This window comes from Malaclemys terrapin, chromosome 11, assembly GCF_027887155.1.
Source record: "Malaclemys terrapin pileata isolate rMalTer1 chromosome 11, rMalTer1.hap1, whole genome shotgun sequence".
NCBI lineage: Eukaryota > Metazoa > Chordata > Testudines > Emydidae > Malaclemys > Malaclemys terrapin.
The window spans coordinates 73,789,205-73,815,667 of record NC_071515.1 but is presented as its reverse complement, the minus strand read 5'-3'; the positions used below and the strand labels follow the sequence as shown (position 1 = coordinate 73,815,667).

The window sequence follows — 26,463 nt, the reverse complement described above, 5'->3', positions numbered from 1 at the left end:
TGTCATTTCTAATCCTCTATAGAACAAATAGGAAATTAATTTGAAAATACCCAGACTGACTTTCTGTCAGCAGCTAAGAGTCTTTAAAATAAACAGAGAATAAAAGGAAGAGTTTACATTCACATTTTTTTCCAGCATCGGGGAACATTCAGAGGACAGACATTCAGTAAATCAAAGACTCAAGTTTACATAGGGTTTTGAATATACATTTATAGGTATACGCCCTCCTATAAGACCTAATCCAAAGTGCACTGAAATCAAAGGGAGTCTTTCCACCATCTTCATTCGGCTTTAGATCAGGCAGACATAGAAGATCCAGGCATATATAGAAATTTTAATCATTGGCTTACAAACCCTTCTGGTAGGATATACTTCCTCTGCTCCTACCTTCACCTAAAATTTATTGTCTGAGGCCCAAACTCTCCCCTCAGTGGCACTGAGTCTAAACTCCTGACGTCTTTATTCAGGCAATCCTCTAACTGAAGTCAATGGAAATTTTGACCAAGTAAAAACATCATGATTTAGCCCACAGACTGCAACACAGCTTCCCAGATGTAACTGAAAGCAGAATTTTGCCCAACATGCTATTCACACTGGAAGACTGTATCCGGTAGAAGGCTTGTCTTTGTTTGAATCAAAAACTGTGCTTTAAATAAGAACAAATTCTGTGCTGACTCACTCCCCATTTACTTACACTGAAACAAATCAGGTTATACCTGGTATAAATTAGCATTGGATTCAGCTCCCCCATCATCCCTTACTATCCCACCCGCATCTCTCCACACATACGATATATCACATTTCTTAGCATAATTACCATTCTTCTTTATCGGCATCACAGTTGCAGAAATATCTCATATCCAGACAACTTTCTTCCAGTCCACAGGCACATTGCTGAACCCCAGGAAGAGATCCTCCCCAGTAAGGATGCTTTTCATTGGCACGGCCAACCCACCAAACATACGGCATTCCATCTGGGTGAGAGGAGGGGAAAAGATGACAGACCTGTGATGAGCATATTGCACTGGAAGTAAATGTGTTAAAGTGAAGCTGTGCACCATGTACAGTACACTAAGAGTGTGTCTACACAGCAAAAACTGTGCAACGACTATCTTATTGGAGCTAGCTTAAATCTGGCTAGTGTAGGAAACCACAGCAGTGAAGACAGCATAGCACAAGCTAGCAACCCAAGGATGTACTCAGGGTTCATGTCAAACGTGTACTATCCACACACTGTCTTCTCTGTTATCGTTACCCACGCTAACTAGTTTAAACTAGCTCGAGTAGGCTAAACCATGCACACCTTTTATTGTGTGGACATACCCATAGATGCAAAAATCACAAGAGGCAACTGCTAGACAAGTAGGTGTGACTCTATTTCATCCTGTGGAGCACTTGGTAAGATAGCAATAATCATATGGGCTACACCTGTGCCTTTTAGTTTCCTGTGTTCCTTTTCAGTCGGTTCAGTGGGTACTGAGCAGAGAGACGGGAAATGGACATTTTAAGATCATGCTTATAGCTTGGAGAGAAAGACGGAGGGGCTACCTAGCTAGCTAGCTTGTGTTCTCCTTCCAATTATATCTCAGAAGTTGGGGATGTTCCAGTTGCAAATAACCCCTACAAGTGCTTCTCTTGCTTTTGGATCCACCACTGTGATAGGGTAATATAGTTCATGGCATCAGAGTTTCATCTGTTCACTGGAGGAGACAGGAAAGGATTTCCCCACCCTATACAGGATTATAAAACTGTATTGAAGCACTAGGTATTCACTACCACCAATATCAATTATTTTATCCAGTGTATGGCAAATCCTCTTTTTAGGCTGCCATTTTTCTCTAAGAATCATAAATAATATCATTACTGTTACTCAAGAGGCCTCCTGGTTTGAAAGTCTCCAAGAATTGGACTCAACTGACATTCATGGTAACAGCAAAATTCCCACTGACTGTAAAATGGGAGCAGGACCAGGCTTTTTATTATATATGCTCTGGGGGAGAAATTCACCATACAAGGCCCCACGGAACCCTGCAAAAGATCTTCCATGCTGAAGTGAATTTCACCCTATGGGATTATCTTTTACCACGGGAGCTCTAAACTCTGTATGCTCTAAATATAACCAAGATTATTTACATTTTAAACGCATAATATGTTATACAGTACATCAAATATTAGGCATTAATCAACAGAGGCAGTAACCATATTACAGACATCCTGAAATCAATGGATTAATAATTTCCTAAGATTAACTTTGTCTTCCCGGACAGTCAATTTATCAACTTCGTAATCCCTAAATCAAGGCATTTAATCTGTTACAAAAAAGGTAGATACATCAATTTTGCTAAATTTTGCTCCAGGCCTTTTGATCTTAGAAGCTTGGGAAAAATAAACAAAACTGCAATAATAATATGGAACAATATCCGTCTATTCATCTCTTTCACTGAAAATATTAGCAAGGACTGTTCCTAATTATGCAAGGCAGGAAACTCAAGAATGTGAAATATGATCAAGGTTAATAATGAGCGTTAGGGCCTAGTTAAATTGAGTTTAAGATTAATTCAGCACAGTTGAACTCCTACTTCTTTTCTCTTTAACCTTAGAATAGTGTAATGTAAATACTTGGAGAAAAATATAAAACTAACAAAACAACACTGTTCTCATGACACCAGCAATTAGGACCGTGGACTTTGACCAATGCCCACTGGTGCTCATTATAGAAAAGAAAGTGCAAGATCGTTTATGGATGCATCCTACTAAAATGTGTTTACACAATTTAGGTCTTACCATATATTATTATCAACATGCTTCATTTTGTATCTTGGATTTTTGTTGTTGTTGCTTTTCAGCAAGAATCTAGAGAATAACTAAACTATGTTACAAAAGTGATCGTTATGATAGGTGAAACAGGTCCACGATCGCTGTACTGGGCAATTACTTGATAAACCTTGGAATAAGAATGCTTGCCGAGTAAAAGGATAATTTGACTGGCAACTGAAACAGACATTATATAGAAATACTTCATCTAATTAAAAAAAAATTGCACAGTCTGGAAAAAAATATTTTTAAAATAAACTAAAACGGGTCGGCAACCTTTCAGAAGTGGTGTGCCGAGTCTTCATTTATTCACTCGAATTTAAGTTTTTTTGTGCCAGTAAGACATTTTACCGTTTTTAGAAGGTCTCTTTCTATAAGTCTATGATATATAACTAAACTATTGTTGTATGTAAATTAAATAAGGTTTTTAAAATGTTTAAGAAGCTTCATTTAAAATTAAATTAAAATGCAGAGCCCCCCGGACTGGTGGCCAGGACCTGGGCAGTGTGAGTGCCAGTGAAAATCAGCTCACGTGCTGCCTTTGGCACGTGTGCCATAGGTTGCCTACCCCTGAACTAAAACCTCTGAGCTAACAGCAAATAATAGTGTGCATTAATCAAAATCAATCTGGGTTTTATTGCTTGCTTGCCAGGGTCATTAAACTGAAGCATAACATACTGATAAAGAGCCATCCATGGGTAGTAAGAATGAATATTTTTATTATGTTTTCTTCATGTTCTACTATATGTATTTTATTGAACTAAACCAACCAACCAACAAAATTATGATATAGACTCTCAAAGTGTTAGCAGCACCATAGCTTGAATAATTTAAAACTAGACTAACTAAAGCATTTACTATATGGAATAGTCTTGCATTGGCAGGGGAATGGACTATATGATCTAATATATATTTTCTAGGTTTCTCTTTATAATGCCCAATTCTGCCACCCTTTCTCAAGATCAGTAGCATCTTACTTCCTGAGTAGTCCCACGGAAAACAATTACAATACCAGGGAAAATTAGACCCATTCAATTCTAGGCCCTGATTCAGCAGAACGCTTTAGCTTGTGCTTAATTTTAAACATGTGAGTAATCATCTCAGCAAAGTACTTAAACATGTGCTTAAACTCCATTTAAGTGATTTACTGAATCAGGGTCCTAGACTCTCCAGGAATACAAATAATTAGTAATGATAATGAGATGTCTCTCTGATCTTGGTTACATCAGTTTCATGCCATTCCACAGTACCCTTATTCAGAGCTTATGTAGTTACAGTGGTGTAGATCTGGAGTAAATAGTGCAACTGAGATCAGAATTTGGCCAGCAGCTGTCAAGCTTCATTCTTGAATGTCAATAGCAATAGATTGTCATTTGTTACATAGTCTTCACTTCTTCACTATTCATTGTATAACAACAAAACCTTCCCCCAAATGAACTAAATCCCTCTCTACTGTAAAAGCCTCTAAGGTCAATGGTGCTATCCCAGGGATGATTTTGGTCCCACAGGCCAATGAGGACCTTACTGAGTTGGAAAACCATTTTAAATTTCCCTGAATAAACAACCACTCATTGTAACGTATTCTCAGTCAATGCTTCAGTTATTTATTTTGTCCAAAATAGAGGACAAAAGCCTATTGTACAAATAAATGCATTCCATTCAATACATTTGTCCTCTAGTCATAACAGATGAAAAATTAACTCATAATGGACCATTAGGGTTTTTGTTATAGGCAATGCTAGTGCTCTGAAGGGGAAACAGAGCAACTGGAGAGAGGCAATAAATGTTAAATACAACAACCCAAAACACAGATAGAAGAGTTGGAGATTTCACTTCCGCCAAGATATCTTTTCACAAGCTGCGTAAGCCCCCTTTTTGTGTGGTTAAACAAATCCTCTAGAAGACAAAGATATTGCATTCCCAGCGAAACACGGGCAGTAAAAATAATATTTTGTGTTTTTACTGTGCAGGAGCCTCAACAAACAGCTGTCTGATTTACGCTACTATTTTTACCCTCACCAGCAAACAGTCTTTCAAAGCAAAGCATTGTGTACTTGAACGCCAAAAATGAATTTAAATCAACGGGTGGCACTGAATAAAGGAATTGATTTTAGAGGCTGTTTTATAATAAGCTAAATGCTCGCTTGTTATGGGTTCAGACACACCCAACCTATGCACAAATGCAACAGACAAAAACTAGCACAATAGTGGAATTAGTGATGTGGGGCTCAGGCCTGTTTCTTCCAGCCAGGCACTGAACATGATTCATTCACACTGCACATCCTCCCTGCGGCAGGTGCGCCGCACCTGGTAGCACCTGGCCTATGCTGCTTAAGAAGATCACTCAAGGGTTGTCTACTGCGTTCTCCATATCAAATCTATTTTACCGCAAGCCTATCTAGAAAAGATCCCATTGTCTAGCGGTCTGGAGGGTGCAGGCCACCAAACCTATGTTTACACTGCAATTAGACATCCATGGCTGGCCCGTGCCAACTGACTTGGGTTAAGGAGCTGTTTCGCTTTGGTGTAGATGTTCGTGCTGAGGCTGGGACCCTCCCCCTGAGCCCTGCGGGCCTGAGTCCAGGGCTAGCTCCAGCTTTTTTGCCGCCCCAAGCAGTGGAAAAAAAAAAAAGCCGGTTGGCGGCACTTTGGAGGGAGCTCAATCGCTTCATTCTTCGGCGGCAATTCAGCGGCGGGTCCTTCACTCAGAGGAAGAGAGGGACTGAGGGACCCATTGCCAAATTACCGCCGCAGACCAGGACGTGCCGCCCCTTTGCATTGGCCGCCCCAAGCACCTGCTTCCTTCGCTGGTGCCTGGAGCCGGCCCTGCCTGAGTCAGTGCTCAGGCCAGCTGTGGATTTGTAATTGCCGTGTAGACATATCCCAAGAGGCCAGTAGGGGCACTCCAGCAATGGAGAAGGGCGTCATGTTAGTTCTCTCTAAACATAAATGGCAGGAGGTTGGAGGCATAGAAAGAAGGTCAATTAACTGTTACCCAAAATCCACATGTAGGGGGCACTTATGGAATGTAATGTCCCATGCCCTACAGTCAGTTTATGGGAAAGTTTTTTGTTCTCTTAAAACCCCTGTAGTTCTCCGCTCTCCTCAGTTTACTCAATACTTGGCCTAAGGACCAATATGTAGCCACATATGCATGTGAGATATTTTTAAAACCAATTTTTATGGGGCTTGGGGTGAATGTTCAGGCCTTTTCAGTGAGAGAGTTCCTAACGTTTGCCTGTCCAATTTGTGAGTGCACAGAAACCAAATGGGCGCACAAACTGATGTTTGCTCACTCAATTGCCTTTCGTGAGTTGTACTAGCGGAATGTTTTCTTCTGGCCCACTGAGTTTTTAGGTCTTTCTGTGCTTTTAAATGATACAAACATTTCTCTTGTAAATACACTTAGTGCATGTAGTTATTCAGAGGGCTGCATTTCAAACAGTGGTGTTTCATAAGGCTTTAGGGTGAAATTATTACACGGAAATAAATCCAGGGTGACTCTGTGGAGCACTGGAGCTGAGAGCAGAACCTTACCATTAGCGTTTAGGGTTGCATTTCTCGAGTTAAACTGGAACCCTATACCTATAACAATATTTGATTTAGAGTATTTGTCAAGATCTGTTTGCATCATTTCCCAGGGAGCCTTTTGTTGCTATTAAAGCAGAGTCTAATGATGGAAATGTAATAAGATACATTGGATCCCACATTAAGCCCCTATGCTGTTCAAACCTATTTTCTGACTTCAATGATCATACACCACTAACACAGGCAGGCTTCTAGGATTTCTGAGTCAATAGGAACAAGTCAATTAAAGGTCTTTTCCACAGACATGGAAAGTTAATGTATTGTTAGCTGTCTGTTGAAATATTGGGACCATGTTACACTGAAATAATTTTGTTCAGGCATTTTCATGTTCATCATTTTCTTACAAAGAATCAAACCATGGTAAAGAGACAACTAACTGAATTCAATATAATGGTTTTATTTTTTCATACAACACAATGACCCCAAACAGGCAGAATATCTTAAATCTGCTATTTTCTCTTACTTAAATAGAAAGATCCACATATGAAAAGAGAGACTGCAAATTGGGAAAAAAAATGATCTCCGAATTGGAGAAAGCAATCAAAGGCAATTCTGAGCTAGAATACAGAGAGAACCATCTAAAACATACGTTTGTACTAACCATTTTAACACACAATATCCATATCTACAAATGGCTCACTTGACACCCCAAATGTTACATAGAACAGGAAGCACCAAAACAGACAGATATTGACACTAAGACCATGGTAATCCCGACTCTGATGTAGCTCAGTGAAACCTGGGTGCCAAAGAAGGCTGAAAGTGGTAGATTGATGTTTTTGATTGTCATTTTCATCAGCTGATACATATTAAGTGGAAGAACAAGATCAGCAATGAGGATAATATTTGTAGCTGAACCTAGCAACTGTCTCCATCAGTGCTGGTTTGCTCTTGGCTTTCCTGCTATTTATATATTATTAGGATGGAAGATACACAAATTACAAAATGTGTTTGCCAAGGAATGCTGCTATATGGCTGGTAATCACATGATTGCAAAAGTTTCAGTGACCTAACAAGATTGCCAATGATGGACATAGACTGAACGTCCAACCAGACTGTCTTAAGGACCTGGCTAGAGAGCAACTCAGGTGGTGCCTGATCTGTGCAAAAGCCACATATCTTTAGGATTTGCCTTGATTATGATTTTTAAACATATGTGGTAGAATTGCCCTAGAGTCCAGAGGCCAAATTCTGTTCTTAGTTAAAACAGTGTTACAGAGCTGCTCAAAAAGCATGAAACAACTTTGCAAATAGTTTTGAAATTTCAAAGTTTGTTCAGTTTCACTAAGTTTGGCGTGGACCAATTTTCCAATTTTTTTGCTAAATTTTCCATGTTAGTTCCCTACCTTTTTTTTTTTTAAATCAAAATAGTTGTTGAAATATTTCATTTATCAAAACCCCCACTTTCAGGAAGCAAACTATATATTTTTGGTAAATGAAAAAAATTAAAATAATTTTAGTAAAAATTACAGCAAAAATTGGGAAAATGTCACAGAAAACAAATTTTCTGTAACATTTAGAGTTTGTTTTGAAAAAATGTTGCGTTTTTTAAAAAGGGTCATTTTTTTCAATGAAAAATTCAACCAGCACTACAGTGTTAACTAAGCATACTCTATGTTGGTTTAAATGACAGCTCAGATATTTTGAGGAACAACTAATGCCACAAAGGAATATGATTTTAGTCTTTCCTCTATTAGCCATTATGTGCCTTCCTCTATTTGAGAATCCACCCTAGTTAACCCCTGTCTGTGCTTCTTGCTTGCTACTCCCATAGTCAGTTCCTCAGCTGGAGTAAACTGGCATCGCTTCTCTGACGTAAGTGTGAGTCAATATAGCTCTAATACCTGAGAATCAATCTGGTCCCATTTCCTGACTGAGTGATTGATTTGGTAAAGCCTCGGATAGTCTTCTCTTGTAAAAACATACTAATATGAAACAAACAAATAAAAATAACTGCTAACATGGCTCCCCTTAACAAAATGTGTTGATTCTAATAACCAAGCAGCTAATCCATCCCGCTGGTTTTCCTTTATAGTACGCTGTTTTCACACGAAACATGCTTTAATGTTTGTTTCTTTCATTTTTTCCCCAACATACTAGACCAAAAGTGATTGTCTTTTGGTCACTCACTTGTTTCAAAATCTTTCATTGTGCTCCTTCACAGCAATTGGACAATTATGTTCCATTGTCTCTATTTGTCTCAACGTACTGTTGCCATCAGTTACTCAAGTAGCTCAAATGACAGAGGTCTGTGCGATGGATCAATGGGTTCCATCCCTACTGATGACCCACTATGTGTTTGTCAATATGATATGACATGATAGAATTTCTGTGTTTTCAGTTTGATATTTAAAAACAACAACAACAAGAAATCACACACACACACACACACACACGTTAAAAGAACACTAAGGTTGCAAAATCATGCACTCATGTACTTTGTCAGGCTTGACAAAGCCCTGGCTGGGATGATTTAGTTGGGGATTGGTCCTGCTTTGAGCAGGGGGTTGGACTAGATACCTCCTGAGGTCCCTTCCAACCCTGATATTCTATGATTCCAAAGTTGCACAGTAACCTTAATTCTGGAATTTTCTAACTTCTAATGCCCATCTGCCCCTTGTATGCTTATGTCATGATATGGTCTTTAATTACAAGATCACATTGGATTTTTCCACAGGTTCCCTTCCTCAACAAGTGCATAGGATGGATCTAATTTGGGGATGAACCATGGTTGTAGAGTGAAGGAGGCTGTTTACAGAACTCCTGCCTTGTGTGTTACAGATGTTGGAAGGTTTGAAACCTTGAGAGCAAGGTTTCAAAGATTCATAGATTCCAAGGCCAGTGAAATCTACCTCTGGTATGATGTGGGCCATAAAACTTCCTCAAAATAATTCTTAGAGCATATTTTTTAGAAAAACATCCCATCTTGATTTAAATGATTCCAATGGTTAATTACTCTCTCCAATAAAAAAAATTATGCCTTATTTCCAGTCTGAATTTATCTAACTTCAACTTCCAGCCATTGGATCAGGTTATAACATTCTCTGTTAGACTGAAGAACCCATTATCAATTATTGTTCCCCACGTAGGTACTTTTAGACTGTGATCAGGTTACCCCTTAACCTTCTCTTTGTTAAATTAAATAGATCTTTTTCTAATCCTTTTATCATTCTTGAGGCTCCTCTCTGAACCCTCTCCAATTTATCAACATCCTTCTTGAATTGTGGGCATCAGAACTGGACATAGTGTTATAGCAGCTGTCACACCGGTGCCAAATACAGGGCTGAAATAACCTCTCTGCTCCTGCGCGAGATTCCCCTGTTTGTGTGTTCCAGGATCTTGTTGGCTCTTTTGGCCATTGTGTCACAATGGAACTCTTGGTCAGCTGATTATTCATCATAACCCCCAAATCTCTTCTCAGAGTCAGTACTTCCTGGGCTAGAGTCCTCCATTCTGTAAGTGTGGCCAACATTCTTCGTTCCCGGATGTATATATTTACATTTAGTTCTATTCAAACACATATTGTTTGCTTACACTCGGGGCTGGTCCACACTAACCCCCCATTTCGAACTAAGATACGCAACTTCAGCTACGTGAATAACGTAGCTGAAGTCAAAGTATCTTAGTTCGAACTTACCGTGGGTCCACACGCGGCAGGCAAGCTCCCCCATCGACTCCATGTACTCCTGTCGTGGAGCAGGAGTACCGGCGTCAACGGCGAGCACTTCCGGGATTGATTTATCGCGTCTAGACAAGATGCGATAAATCGATCCCAGAAGATCGATTGCTTACCGCCGGACCCGGAGGTAAGTATAGACGTACCCTCAGTTTACCAAGTGATCTAGGTCACTCTGTATCGGTGACCTATCCTCTTCATTATTTAACATTCCCCCCATTTTTACATCATCTACAAATTTTATCAGTGATGATTTTGTGTGTTCTTCCAGATCATTGATAAAGATGTTAAATAGCGTAAGGCTGAGAACTGATCCCTGGAGGACCCACCTGGAAACAGACTTACTTGATGAAGATTCCCTGTTTACAGTTACATTTTGAGACCTATCAGTTAGCCAGTTTTTTATTCATCCAATATGTGCCATATTAATTTTATATTGTTCTAGTTTTTTTAACCAAAATATTGTGTCGTACCAAGTCAATTGCCTTAAAGAAGTCTAAGTGTATTATGTCAACATTATTGCCTTTATCAACCCAATTTGTAATCTCATCCAAAAATATAACCAGTTAGTTTAACAGGATCTAGCTTTCATAAAACTCTAGTAATTTGTATTAATTACATTACCCTTCTTTATCTGCCTGTTTTGTTCTGTACAAGGTCTGACTAATATATGTTCTGTAGTGCTCAAGTAATATATAAACAACAGCTACAGAAGATATAATTTGAGTAGGACAAGAACAGTCACATTCCTATTCTTGCCATGGGATCTTGGATGACCACAAGTGATTAGAATCTTTTTGTTTATATCTCATAGTAATTCTAGTGCATTGTTTTGGAGGGAAGAGTGACACTTCCTTAAACATCAACACTTCCTGCAGCACCTGGGCTTTCCCTGGAGTTCTTCTATCCAACTAATGATCCAGCTTAAACCTTCGAATAATAGGATTTTGAAAGCAAATGGCAGCCTTACTAGATTTTAATTCTGAAATTAAAGAAATGTATATTAGTGATTAGCCCTCCTCTAGCAAAGATAGCACCTGGGGACATTCCTTGATGGTCTCCTACTGTTTTGCTTTGGTTTCTGAGATCACAGCTTGAGGTGGTCTAGCTGCTCCTTTGTTTGGAACGTTTAATACTGGAGTGGGCAAGGCATTGGAGATCTATATACAGTGAGAACCAATTCTACACTAGATCTTTGGAGAGACTACATGATCTAACAATAGGTCTTCTTTCTGCTCATACTCTGACAAGCAACTGGGTAAAAATGGAACTATTTTACTCAACAGATCAGATAGTTGTGTGTATTTGCAGTCCTATCTTCTGATAGTTAATGAAAAAAGTATGATTTTCCTCCCTTTTCTTCCTGCTACCCCTGCAGAGCCAACAGAGCACTGGAAGAGGGAACTGGAGTTTCTTCTGGCTTGGGCATTGCAGGAAGAACTATTAACTCTATTCTAGTGCATTCTCGAAGACAATGTCTTTTGTACAGGGGTAACTGAGGGTGGAATGTGGCATGCACAGTCTTTATTATTAATGTTGGTTTATGAGCCAGCAAGAACAAACCTTGACTTTCAGTTCCCAGGTTGATTTTGCTGGGCTGGCAGTTGGAAAACAACATCTATTTACTGAGCAAATTTGCCCAGGAAATCATTGAGACAATGTCATTTCTACAGAGTCTCTTTTCAGAGTAAAACCACACTTTAATTTCTATAAATGGATTATAATAACCAGCAACTCGCATGGCAATGATTAGATTTCAAATGGGGCAAAGATATCCTGGATAAATGTATTGTATTGCTGAACTGGTATAATAAGAATAAATACGTACATTAATGGCCGTACATAAATTATATATATAAATGAGACAAGGTGGGCACAACACCCATCTGGAGGTAAACATTCTGCTGGAGAATGAGTCACCTAGCGAGGTACAAGCTTCCCTTCCCATATCTAATAAAACCACATTTTACAAGTCACCAGAAGCATTAATACTGCTAATTGAATTTCTTTATAGTCTAAAGGGTTTAAATATATTAAAAGGCAACTATAAATAAATAATTGCTGATAAAATACTGATGTCAACTGCTGAGCCATTCTGCCTCCATGAATGTTACAATTAAGGTCAGTAGTTAATGTTGTAAGTAGTGAAAGAGGGAACTAGGCTCCAATAAACAAGTGCAGTCAATTTCAACTTAAGGACACACACAAACTAGAGCACAGTGTTGGCTCGGTTGTCCTATGCTCAGAGTGTAATTAGATCTCCCTTGGTTTAAGCAGCAGGGGCATCGTTTGTCATCCAAAGGGATGCAGGAACAGTGTGAGATTGAGCAGTTTAGAAAAATGCAGCTGTAGCAGAACATAGGTAGAAGCAACTCCATGAAATGAACTGGCTGTAAGCCAGCATGTATGGGGGGCGGGGGGAGCCAAGACACTATAAATGAGAAAATTCAAAGAATACTCTTCTAAAAAAACTCCCATTGATACACCCGGACCAGTTTTAAAGGTCAGGATGACAATAATCTGTCTTCCTTAGGGAGCATCTTAATCAGCTCTGAACTTGTTTTTTTTTTTTACCCAGTGAACGACTTTTCCAGCTTTCTAATGTGTTCTTTCTTTATTTTTTCACCATGTAATGGGTCTCGAGATGCTACATATACTGTAACTAAAAGAAGAATGTGTATATGTGTACTGGTGCCCTGCACTGGATGGAATGGGAACTGCTCAGCTGTGTGTCGTAAGTCCTACACTACTCACCAAGGTTCTCATGTCACTCGTGTAGGTAAGGGCCTGTCCTTCAGGAACAGGACTGGAGAATCTGAGTTCTACCTCCACTGTTGCAGTGAAGTTTGGAATGAGCATGGTGTACAATGCCGTGACAACCACAGAGCCCTAAATGACCATGGAGCTGTTACAATATCCTATATCTGCACATTGAAGCCAGATTCTTCCACCCTTACTCACATGGCCGAGTACTTTATGCCGTGCATAGTCTCACTAAAAGGAATGTGCTAGGCTGTGACTTGGACTATGCACCTACATTATGGAGAGTTAGTAGCATCGCTCCTTTACAACTCGTTGCCTATTACTTCTCCCCCAGAGCAGGACGCTGGTGGAGGCTGGGTACCCCTCAACATGCAATACACAGCAGCTGAGCTGGCATAGATAGTGCAGTAAGGTGCTACTTGTATCATAGCATCCTCTGCAAGCCATGGCAGTGTCAAGGAGTTCTGTTTTCTATCATCTCCAGTTGGCTAGGAGAGTCCCCTCCATGCCAGCAGATGATGAATAGACCTCAGTGATTTATACTTTTGTCATCTCTTGGCTGGACTGCAGCGGTGGGATACACCTGGGCCTGAAGGCTTCAGCCCATGGCAAGCTCTAACAAGTACAGACTGCTGCATTGCATCTCCTCAGCAATATGGACAACCACAAGCACTCAGACTCATCCTACGCTCTCTACATGGGCTTCCCATACAACATAGAATCAACAAGGATTTGGACTTTATCATCAAGGCACTCAACAGCCTGGGCCCAGCATATCTAAAACACAGCATCAAGTTCTGGGGCACAGATCGTGGTCTACAACTCCACTCCTCAGGCACCATGGAACGTTCTACCATAAGGAAAAAGCTTGTCTGACGATGAGACAGAGCTTTCACAGTGGTCAGTTCAAGACTGTGGAATGAATTCAAGCAGGAACTAAGGGCCATCACAAACCTCACCACCTTGCACTCTTCAACCTGTCTTCGTTAACATACACCCAGAGCAGTATGGATGTTTAAAACAAAGCAAGTCTACCAAGACAAAACCTTACAGTGCACACACAGTTCTCCCCTGGGGAGAGGACAAGAGAAAGAATGGGTGGTATAAAACACACACAAGATTCTGCCACTCAGTCACACTAAGTAGTATACACAAATATATATGTGTTACATACATATATATACACACACACACACTTGTATAAATTCTGCTTTTCCTTGTACTTGAAGAATTCAACCTTTTTGCTAAGGTACAGGACAGAAAATAAACAAAGAGAACTTGAACAGTTTATTCAATTAGGGGACATAAAAGCAAAAATATATTTCCTAATCATGGTGGTGTGGGAACACCACTATAGTTAAGGTTGCATCATGACATCTGTTTAAACGCCAACCTTTCTCAGTCCTCTAAAGTCAACATGCTTACTTGGATTTCTTTGAAACGTGGTGTGCCTCAGGAGAGTATCGGGTAGTGTTAGCAGTCCAAATTTGGAGTGATTTGAGTTCTGGAGATGTAAGCCCCCCAAAATAGCCATTAAAAAAAATACAAAAGCTTTCTACATGCTTTCTTTTTTGTACAGAGCTAGAGATCAAAGTATTACGTTGCAATCCCAGAATTTGACCAAACTAAACTGAAGTCACGTTGTGTGTATTTAGCCACCATTGATTAAAAGCAGAACCCCACATGGCTAGGAATAACTGTCAGGGTTTTCATAGGCAAGGCCAAATTGCTGCAGTTGCAGCTTTGCTAATCAGAATGGGAGGAGGGGAAAAGAGTTAACGTACCTCGAGAATGAAAGCGAGTGAGTGGACAGCGACCTTGGTTCCGAGTGCCCCCGACACATGTTTTATTGTTGTCATGACTAGAAATACTAGAAATGCTTTGCTGATAAGAGATCATGACTATTTTGTTGCAGTTAGAAGTAGGGTTGCCAATTTTAGTTGGATGTGTTCCTGGAGGTTTCATCCAATGACACAATCTTTAATTACTGGGGACACCAGGACAATGCTGGAGGGTTGGCAACCCTACCCGATAGGGGTTACTATGACTTATGATTTTTGTGAGCGTTAGCTATAAAAGATTAAGTAAAAGTAAACACTTCAGAGCAGTCCAAGGGAGCTTTTCTTCGGACAAGGAGCAGACACCTAAACCCCCCGTCAGCTGGACAGGCACCTGGGAGCTCAGCTAATGATCACTCAAAACCATCTCAGACTTTCGGTAACTATGTTTGGGGTGCTCCACACCTACTGCTAGAACGCATGTGTTGGTGTGCTTGAGACCTAAGAAAAAGTAGTTTTAGGTAAAAGCACTCTGGTTTGTATCAATCATTTATCAGACAGAGGAGCTGTGTCCCCATTGATTAATTCCTGATGGTGCCTGGAGAGAAACAATTAAGTCTGCTTTGGGTTCTGAAACCCCTGGATAACAACGTGATGTGGGTCAAAATGGTCTCATTCTGTCGAGTTTAACCCAAGGTAGCGTATGACGCTCACTAAATCTTTGGGGGCTCCAAACTGAGAACAGTATTTAAGAACATGTATATTTTTACACTGTGTTACTAGTGACTGGATGAATCACAGACCTCTTGATGACTGTGAACTCACCTTTCAATTAACAGGAATAAGGATAAGTTAATCAAAGGCCCCAACTAAGACAAATGGACTTTTGAACAGAGCGGTTGGAGGTTGCTATAATTCAATTGCGACTAGAGGCCTAAGTGGTTTTATCTATACAGGTTTACATTTAAATAAAAGACAGAGGATTCAAACAGCTGGCCCACCTAACATCGTCATGTAAACACCTCTTCGCATTCATGCATGCAAATACATACATAAGCTAGTAAGTCTTTTAGGCTCAGCTTAGTCTTTATCAAGCCTTCCTCGTGACTTCTAGGGCACAACCCAACAGCACCAATGGGAAAAGAGGCATCCTCCACAATTTTGTGTAGAAATGGTACTAGAAAAGCTCTGGATGAATCAGAATATCAAATAAACACATTTAATTTACGTGTTCCAGTTTCCTTTCTGACTCTATACTTAGTCACATATTTTAACAGCTCATTATTTAAAGGAAAATTGTGTTGATTTTATTTTCTCTCATTGCAATGCTTTAAAAAAAATGTTAGGTAGCTCCCCAGTCTTGCTCTGATTAAAGTCAGTGTGAGTCTTGACATTGACTTCAATAGGAGCAGAAGCAGGCCTGCTGAATGCCTCATTAAATAGACAATTCCACAGCACCTTCCAAAATTCTGCTGAACTTTTCCTTTCAAGCAAATAAAGCAGGTAAACTCAAAGGCCATGAAATGTCACTATTAAATTTAGACATTTAAACTAAGGTACCTGACAAATTAGCCACCTTCTCCCAAGTCATCTTAAAAAACGGCAGCCCTGTGGGATTTCCCCTGGCCGTTACCACTCCTTGCAAAGTCAAAGCAAGAAAGCTAAGGTTACTGTTGTCTGTGTAAAGTCACAATGTGCTGAAAGAGCATGTTATTCCCTAGACGTGCAGGTTTAGTGTGTTTATAATTCACACTTAAGGTCACCATATGTCAAGAGACTATGTTGTCCTATAGCACAGCTTGTGTCATCATTTTAGTCCGATTGCTAAATAGCTCTAGGTTGGTATGAGATGGTATTTCAAGCAATATGATTTATTACTCATAGCAGGACAGTGGTCTTCTGGCTAAGGTACAGGACAGAAAATAAGAAGACATGGGTTGCATTCCTGTCTCTATCAGAGATTCTCTATATGACTTCTTAAGTCCCTTCATCTCGCTGGGCTTCAGCTGCACTATCAGGGGGAAAAAACAACCAACCAACCTTGGGTAACAACAACCCTCATCTACTCCCAAGAGAAAGCTCAACTCAATAGATCAGATCGTCTGGCCCAGCTGAGCGTGGGACAGGATTGGAAGGGAGGTTACCCTGTGAAGTCTCCAGCAATTCTACCCACTCCTGCATGTGGAACCTCACCCGTTTCACTGCACCCAGACTCCTCCAGCCATATGGATAGATGTACAAGATTTGGTTCTCAGACTAGTAACTCGAGCAGCAAAAGAGTATTTTGCACGTCCACACCCACAGAACCCTACATGAAAGAACAATATATGCTTAAAAATAAAAACAACCCGGTTTGCACATTAAACTTCCCTTCAAGGATACGGGATTGTGGCCTGTGAAAGATGTTCTACCAAGAGTCTACTCTCTTGTTTCTCCAGAGGCATATCCAAACAGTCTTCCTCTCTATCTACTGCGGTGATCACCAAAACCACCAATTCAAAAATCCAATATCCCAAATTCAGCAAGGTAATAACAGGTCTCATGGCTCTGTCAGGAAAGGCCACTCTTGCCTGGATAATGGCATTTCCTGGGCCGTTGCTATGGTGTCTTGTACTGCCACTACCAAAAGCTGTGTTGACTTTAATCTCTTGCTGCACAGTAAGCCTCCAATAAATATAGTTAAAATCTTTTCCCAGGCAGAAGAGATTGGCTAGACAATCAATACCCTGGTTGTGTAGGCGGGACCTATCAGATATATTTTCAGAGTGGTACATGTAGCAAAATCCTCCTGCATTTCTTTGAAAATGTTCTACATGTAGAGTTTGTAAATACATTTACTCCAATTGCATTTACTGTGGATATTTTCCCCCCAAAATGCAATGGATGTGGTATGCTTTAAGAACTGATTTTAAAAGAATAATTTCCCTGTGAGCACAATACAAAATATTCCTTCTTGGCGTGCACAGAGAAGGAACGGACTTTCAAATAGTAGTAACTCCAGGGCAGATCCAGAGTAACTGCACCAGCTTAGGGTACGTCTACACTTACCTCCGGGTCCGGCGGCAGGCAATGGATGTTCTGGGATTGATTTATCGTGTCTGGTTTAGACGCGATAAATCGATCCCGGAAGTGCTCGCCGTCGACGCCGGTATTCCAGCTTGGCGAGAGGAGTACACGGCATCGACAGGGGAGCCTCCCTGCCGTGTCTGGACCCGCGGTAAGTTCGGACTAAGGTACTTCGAATTCAGCTACGTTATAAACGTAGCTGAATTTGCGTACCTTAGTCTGAAGTGGGGGGTTAGTGGGGACCAGGCCTTTGTAACAAACGGAATGCCCAGCCATTCAAAGGACCTGATTCTGCCCTGCCTTGTCTCGTCTGTAGTCATGCATCCCTGCCTGTGCAAAATGAGTGTAGGTGTAAATGGCCACACTAGATGCAAGGCAATGGAATCAGACCCCAGAGGACTGAGTCCAGTGGATAGGGTTTTAAAGTAGGAGTCAGGAGGCATCATGGGTTCTATTTCTGGAATTGCTACTCACCTGTTGTATTTCCTTAGCACCTTGCTTTGCCTTTGTTTCCCCAAGGACTTAGAGATGAAATGTTCAGGGCAGGAATTCTCTCTGTTTGCATGGCGTCTAGTACAATGAGGTCCTACTTTTAGGTACTATTGTGACATTAATAATAGTGAGGGCATGATCCGAAGCCCGCTGAAGTCAATGTGAGTGTTTTCCTCGTGATTTTTGGGACTGCCCAAAAGGCTGAAATGTTCAACAAACTAAAATCAGATAGTTCTCTGTCTAGCTAGAGTATTTTATGTAGCTAGCTTCCCAAAGGTCAGAGACTGAAATCAACTGAACAAAGCATAACCAAAGGCCTTCTGGGTTTTGTGAGGGAGGTGGGGGGATGAAAGAAAATGTCAAAATAAGGCCTAAATCAGTTTATTGCCCTCTTGTATGAGACTGGCACAAAGGACAATGCTTTCAAATGTTACATATGTTAATGTGGATTTGACTATCCACCTGGCATTTCTCATCACCTAACTAATGTTACTTTTAAGCAGCCATTATTGTCCTTTGGCTATTATCTTAAATACATGAAGAATGAATCTGAATGCTTTCACCACATTATAGCTGGGACACTTTTACATATCTAATTTCTGTGTCTGTGAATTATTCATAATATATTTCAAACTGGCTCTTCTGGATAAGGTAATTGACCTTGTCGACATGAAGCACCCTCTACCTTGACTTGGGATAATTAAATCTGTGATGTGGTCCATTATTTAAAGGTAATGACTTTTCATTAGGTTAGGCAATATATTATTGCTAAACTAGTCACCTGATTCTGTTTTTAGGGCATCCGAGTTTTCACTGTTTTGCAAAGGGTTACTTTCCCTAGAGTAATGTTTCAATGCTAACTGGCATGCAACAATCTTAAGAAGCCATTCTTTGAAAACAGCAGGTACAAATTTATCAGACCAAATGAAATTATAAGAAAGCACCTAGACCCAGCATTGATCGGGCCAAATTTTTAAGACCTACTTATATGTTTGCAACCTCAATTGTGCTGCAATTTTGTGGGTGCAAATAGTTTACCTGGCTAAATATCTGATATACAAATACAAATGCTGATTAGACCTGGCTACTACATACCTCCATCATGTCAATTCTGTCATTTGCACCTTTAAGTGTTTGCTGAGATCCAGCGCGCCACTACATATTCTCAGGAATGATGCAGTCATACAGGGTAAAAAATATGTTACTGTTTCTCATATGCCTGGAGGAGAGATCTTGCCCATGTGAATATTAATGGATAAAAATGGGTTTGTTTAGCCTGGAGAACACTGAGGGGTGGACACGATAACAGTTTTCAAGGTTATTTCAAGGTTGTTGAAGGTAAAAGGTTGTTTCAAGGAGGAGGGAGAAAAATTGTTCTCCTTAAAGTCTGAGGATAGGACAAGAAGCAATGGGCTTAAATTGCAGCAAGGGAGGTTTAGGTTGGACATTAGGAAAAACTTCCTAACTGTCAGGGCGGTTAAGCACTGGAATAAATTGCCTAGGGAGGTTGTGGAATCTCCATCATTGGAGATTTTTAAGAGCAGGTTAGACAAACACCTCTCAGGGATGGTCTAGATAATACTTAGTCCTGCCATGAGTGCAGGGGACTGGACTAGATGACCTCTCGAGGTCCCTTCGAGTCCTATGATTCTATGTTAAAAATTTAGAACGCCTGATTCTTTCCTGTGTTCCAGCTGCTTTGTACCACTCCAGCAGCATAAAGCGGCCTAAATCCAGCTTAGACAACCACTGAGGGATACCCCGTACATGGGGAAATCCTTGGGTAGCACAAACATTTTGTAGAAGCTCCTGCATCAGTCTTTCCAAGTAGGGGGATGGCCTGGCTGGCTGTTCTAATTTATACTGGTACCACTCCAGCAGATAGACAGTTCTAGGCTTACAGACACCTTTACATTCTCCATCCCTTGGTTTGTGCAGAGTATTCCTCTGCCGTTCTAGAAAACTGGCAGTTGGCACTGTGACTCCAGCACTCCTACAGCCTTTAGATTCTGTCTGAAAGCACGGCATTGAGTCTGCTTTGGGGTAATATTGCTACCTCTGCTTTACACCCTGGGAGCTTTATAATATTATCCAAGGGTCAGCATTTATTTTTCAATAGAACGGAATTTTAGAAAACACTCAATAACTAAGGATCAAATCCTACAGTCCCTAGGTAGGCTCAAATTCACTCTTGGCCTAAGTGAGCAGAATAATGAGTGGCGTTGAGCCTCCTCATGCTAGAGGCTAATTTGATCCTCAATACTTATTATTAGGTGAATTATTCATATACTACGACACTACGCTACTATACAGACGTTCATACCGCGCTCATCACTGTAGTATCTAAATGCCTTTCAGTAGTGAATTTATTTGACCAATTTAGCCCTTTTTCATTTGTTATCCATGAACAGACTTTTATGGTTATAAATGTGTTAGTTATTTAAAGTTGTTTAAACCATTCAGTACCAACATAATGCATCCTACTAACTGTTTGCAAACTATTTGCTTTGACTAGGTACTATCTGAACGGTCACTTAAGTCACAAGGTATTGTTTCTGCCCTCTGAGTGGATGATTATAAATAATAAGGAGTGCAAAAAGATTTCAAGACGGATGAGTGAACATTTCCATCAAGACAAACATCTGCAGGAATATTCAGGAGACTTTCACTTTCCAGGAACATTCGGGGTGGGGGGGTGGGGGAGGAGGATTCCATCCTACGATGTGTGTGGACAATGAATCAAAAAGGCTGTGAATGGGGTCAAAATGAAAGTGAAGTTTTTCCTGGAATTACCTTTTGGAACATCCGTTCAAATCTATTTTTCACTCACGAAAATGTCCTATTAAAGGTACAAATTATTGATTGAAGTAACACTATTGTAATAAACGCAGGCATTCCCATGGGGTTGAGCTGGAATAACTTCCCTTCTACTAATACAAACTAGCCAAGGAAACTATCCTTTCAAGCAAGACTATATGCAATTGTCTTGCCTCCTAAATTATATCTTATAGAGTTACACTGGCTTTATTTGAGTAAACACAGCTGTATACTACACATTGTATGTTTATGTCATTGTTATGTGGTTATGTTTACCCATTAGCTTCTGCTTTTACTCCACCACCCAGTTACTACAGTATTACAATGGGTCTAATAGTCTCTTTCACTTTGTCCGTTTACCTATTAATTTTGGCAATGGTGTGTTTCCTGGAACATAAATTTCACCCTTTGAAAACATTACAATCTTCAGCACAATATAGCTAGACTGGTCCCTGAACCTTGTAGAAAAGTGAAAAGAATCGTGCAGGGTGGCATTTTGGGAAGACTGCTCCTCCCTCTAGAGGCATTAGTCATAGATAAGGTGATTACTCTGCCAATAAAATGCTGGTCTATTTAGCAGAGGTTTCTAATGTTCTGCAGATTGGCTGGAGTCCCTAACCTGTCTTGTAGAGGAAGTAATCAGAATGCAACAGTGACTCTCATTGCCTCAATCCAGGATTTAAACATTCAGCATGAGTGACACCGTCCAGAAGTGAAAGCACTGGTTTGGATCTGGTTGCTTAGTGGAAACAAGGGTTGCAAATAGTCTCTGAATTCTGCTGATTGGAAAGAGCTGCTGGTAAATTCAGCTCTGGATTACAGAGGGGTAAAGCTGGCAGAGGAGACAGATTTTTCTTAAAGGAGAGGAGGCCAGAGGGAGGGCCAAATACACCTGCCAACAGGAGAAGTCAACAACTCCTACCATCCTGTGCTCCATCGTGATCTTAGCAGAAGACACCACCACTTCATTTTATGATGAAGGTATCTCCAAGTAGGAACAGCCTTAAGCTCCTGGCAAGCCATGAGCATGGTCCTCATCTGGGCAAAATGGGGGCATCTTTGCTTAAGAGCATCACACTCTTGCCAATGTGAAAAAACCAAATGGAGGTTTCTGCTTACCCTTGAGCTTGGCATGGGGGCACCTTTGCTTAAGAGCATCACACTCTTGCCAATGTGAAAAAACCAAATGGAGGTTTCTGCTTACCCTTGAGCTTGGCAGAGTAGGCAATAGCTAAAAGAAGACTTTGCCCAGCAAATGGGCTGAGAAAGACCAATCAGTCCTCACCAGTCAGCTGCTTTTAGGGTTCATTGCCTTCTCTCTCCCTCTCTCTATTGTAATGACCATTTGAATCAGAGGCTAAAAGAGAATTTCACATTTAAAATACTCCTTTACATATAAGTGACGAGAGTCTTTCTTCAGCACAACTTCTCTGCTCTTTCTTCATTTCAGCATGCATCCTGCCATTGGTCTGGATTCATCAGTAAAACAAACTTGTCATGGCTGCATTAGGTTTAGTAATGGAAAACTGAGAAAAAAGACAACCAGAAACCATTATTACCTTCCCTGTTTCATCAACACAAGCGCCACTGCCAACATTATGGTCTCATTAAGTAACACAGCCTGAATAGAAAGAATAGAGAAAGGCTACTGACTGCAGACAAAGCCACTGGGAGCACTTTTCATGCACTATTAATGTTAATGTAGTAGAATGGCTAGATCCTGTAAATTGGATGCATAATTTTTAATCTCTAGGTAAACCATAGGTTTAGGGGAAGGGAGAGTGAGAAATTAAACACATAAGGGGAGAGTAAAACAGACAGTGCACAAGGCAGACAGGCAAGCCCTTAGTACAAAGCAAATCCTGCACAGCTAGCAGCAAGGGTCTTTGAAAAGCTTGCACATAAGGGGAGAGTAAACCACAAGGTACTTAGATGCTGCAATTTAGACGCCTATCCACCCACTGGAATCTACAAACCCGGGTTTAGGGGCCTAGGCTCCTCATACCATGCATGGTGAGAGACAGGCAGCTAAGAGTGGACTCTATAAAAGCCAGAATGCTAGGCAGGAAGCCTATCTCCACTTGGGACCCGAGGAAGAGAAGGCAGCGTGAAGGCTGAGCTGATCGGGGGAAGTGGCTGCAGCGGGGTCCATGCCCCAAACAGACTCAGCTGGCCTGTATAAAGAGGCTGGGAGCCAGGAGCTCAAGAGTCTCTCTCTGTGTTCAGGGAGAGAAGGGCCTGGCTGCAGGGAGCTAGACATAGGGTACCTGTAGTGGAGCAGGGCTGGGGACAGGCTGAGGAGCTGGGGAGCTCCAGCCTGGAGAGCCCCAGGCTGCGACCTAGTATTAGGGCAAGGGGTACTGGGGGTTGCAGAGGGCAGCCCAGGGGTAGTCCAAGGCAGCAGGTCCAACCCCCCCTTGCCAGTGATGAGTGGCCTATACTGCAGTCTGCCCCATGGAGCGGGGGCTAGTTGGTGACTGGCAGTGGCCTAGTGCTGAGGCAAGGTGGGGATAGTGGGTGGGGGTTTCCCAGGGAGGGGAGACCCAGATCTGTGGGGTACTGGCAGGAGGCAGCACCCAGAGCAAGGGGCACCGGGGTCCTGGGAGGGACACAGGGGCCAGAAGTAGGGACAAGGCGGATCACCGGCCTGCAGAGGGCGCTCCAGATGCTGGACGAGCTGATTCCCCGAAGCAACCAGTAGGGGGCGCCGCAGGGGTGAGTCTGCACCCTTACAGACCTCCATTGACTGCAGTGGGCTTTAGATCAGGACCTGGAGGCATTCAGATTGCTTTAAAAATTCTCTGAATCCTGGTCTATCAAAAATAAATCATGGCAGAATAGCCTAAAGTGTGTATATATATAAAAAAAGAAAATGCTTGAGAAATGATCTGAATGGGTGGGTACGTTTCAGCCCACTATGAGAAAAACTACCATTGGAATGAGAAACCTCTTCATTCTTCTCAGTAGACAAGACAAGGTTTGGATGGGCCTAATTCTACTCTCACCCCTGGAGGCATTCTTCTGCAGGTGAGGGTTGAGGGACATTGGTGAGACCATGTGAAGAAGCTGGCACCACACTCTCTCTGCTGTACCAGTTCTATCGATAAGCAGAAGACTTCAATCTACAGGCCACTTAACCTGGTGCCTTCACCACTACTGAAGTCATCTTTGAACGAAAAGTCCCAGGATGGCTCCCAAGCCATAAAAATAGAAGTTACAACATCCACTGATGCTACACAGTGTTCCTTGTGCATGTCAAAATGCAGGACATTCTTAATTTAAATGCTAAACTTATAAATATATTCTTATATCACCATAGAGACAACCCTGCCTAGAATAATGTTGGTGTTGCAGTTGTTCTCTGGGGTGTTATTAACCTGGAGTACTGTTGTGTCTTCAGTCTCCTCTAACTCACTATCCAGAGTGGTTGGGTTGTTCATTTAGGGAGACAGAACCCTAAAGGGTAGAATTTTTATTCCTTGTTACAGTTACCAAAACCATCTTTACCTCTAACTCTCTCCATTCTAAGGGACGGCTCCTGCTCCCATTGAAGTCAATCATGTAATTCCCATTGGCTTCTCTTGTGCAGGATCATGCCCCAAGCCAATAGCTTAGGCATATGAGCAGATGACTATTTAATAATTACACTGATTTCACCACTGTTTTCTTAGACTGCCTCATCCTCATCTTCTCTTACTCCCTCTTATTCTGCCTAAACACATAGACACACACTAAGTTAATTTCCCTGAGGTGGCATCTGGGTATGGAACTGTGGAGATGGGTTTCAGGGTTCTTATACTTAATTCTGTAATGAGAAAACAGGTTACCTTTGAACCAGCTGATGTGGCGAGGGATAAAGCAAAGATGGTTTGTGATTAAAGACATGGATCTTGGAAAACAGGATTTCTTTTTCCTGGCTCTGTTGCTGGCCCGCTGTGTCAATGTGGCAAGACCTTGAAGGTGGTATTCTGAAAAGTGCTCAGAGTTTATATAACTCTGCTCCCAGTGGAATCAATGAGTGCTTTTGAAAATACCCCCCATGCCTCAGTTTCCCTCACCATAAAATGGGGATAACAATACCACCTCCCAAGGGCACTGTATGGATTAGTTAGTTAACTTTTTTTGTAAATTGCTAATGTGAAAACTGATCGATGCATTTCAAGGAACATGGGGAAAATGCCAGGCCTTGAATGCTTATTTTTGGGGACCTCTGATTTCCTCTCTAGATAGAGTGCCCGTAATGCTGCTGCTCCTCTGTGGAACTGGTTCTCTCAGGGCAGAACGACCCCCTTGGCTAAACCTCTCTCCCATTAAGGTTTGAGTCTTCCTTGGATCAAAGAGGTCAAGAACGCACTCAAGCTCAAAAGCTTTTTCCATTTCCTCCTCAATCTGCCTGGCATGGTGGACATTAAAAATGCCTCTCCAAAGACACATTTAAGGCTTGTTTTCTTTCAGCTCATCAAAGTCTTTCCAGCTCCTTAGCAGGCTCCATCAGATCATCCCCAAAATCAATCGGGGGAAAAAGCAATTTGTCTATTGCTTTTTTTAGATGCTTCTTGAAAGGAAAATACTCAAAAGCCTCCCACCCCCAGTGCCAGACAATACTTTCTCTGTGCTCATTCTCCCCAAAATAGTAAAAATAAAGAAATAAACACAGACTTAAAAAGTGCTATTTTGCAGCTTTCCTTCTCCTTGCACAAAATGTACCAGGAGAAAACTCTATCTGTCTAACACTTGGGGAAGGGTCTTAGGGCGGTACGGTTTGAACAGTATCTGCAAACATAGCCTTTTAACTGCAAACACAGTATTTCTGCCTCCCACTCTCTTCATTGCTTCTGAGAAAAGAAAACGCCTTCTCCATCAGCCTTATGGACACGAGCTCACATTCATCGTCTCCGACAGATTTACACTAGGGATGAATTCAGTCCAAAGTGAATCTACCATGAGTTAAACCTGGACTCGGTTTTCCATCCTCTAACCGCTCTCTTCTCCTCCTAGCTACACTACAGAATTAAGCTATGACATAGGTGCATGCTGAGGGCATATTAGGGCATAAGCAATCTGCTGTGGTTTCCTGCAGACAAAGAGCATGTAGGGGTTTAAAGCAGGAGACTTGGAACCCGGACTTTTGGGTTCCATCCCCGTGACTTACTGGGTGACCTTGGACAAGTACCTTAGCCGGACTGTGCCTCAGTTTCCCCAGCTCAAAGGGGGGGGATTAAATTTACCAACCTCACAGAAATGATGCAAGATTATGTTCATTAACTCAAATTGCTTCGAGATCTTCACAGAAAGAGTATGCAGAAATGCAAATGATCATTACTGGATTCCTGTTCAGACGTATTTGATAACACTAGCCCAGGAACCATCAATGTGGCTGCTTTGCAGATGCTGACAGCAGCTTCTTTGGCAGTGTCAGCCAAATTCAGAAATGAATCAGAGGACGTTTACACTGCTGTGATTGACACC

The 26,463-nt window shown here is 41.4% G+C and overlaps 1 protein-coding gene across 3 annotated transcripts in view; it reads right to left on the bottom strand.

Moving 5' to 3' along the window:
* CNTNAP5 (contactin associated protein family member 5) overlaps positions 1–26,463 on the bottom strand; it is a 409,890-nt gene that overhangs the window by 77,075 nt on the left and 306,352 nt on the right. For all 3 annotated transcript variants that reach the window (XM_054043237.1, XM_054043235.1, XM_054043236.1), the window contains one exon: positions 818–974. In XM_054043237.1, the coding sequence (XP_053899212.1) occupies positions 818–974 (157 nt within the window). The remainder of the gene's footprint in view (positions 1–817; positions 975–26,463) is intronic.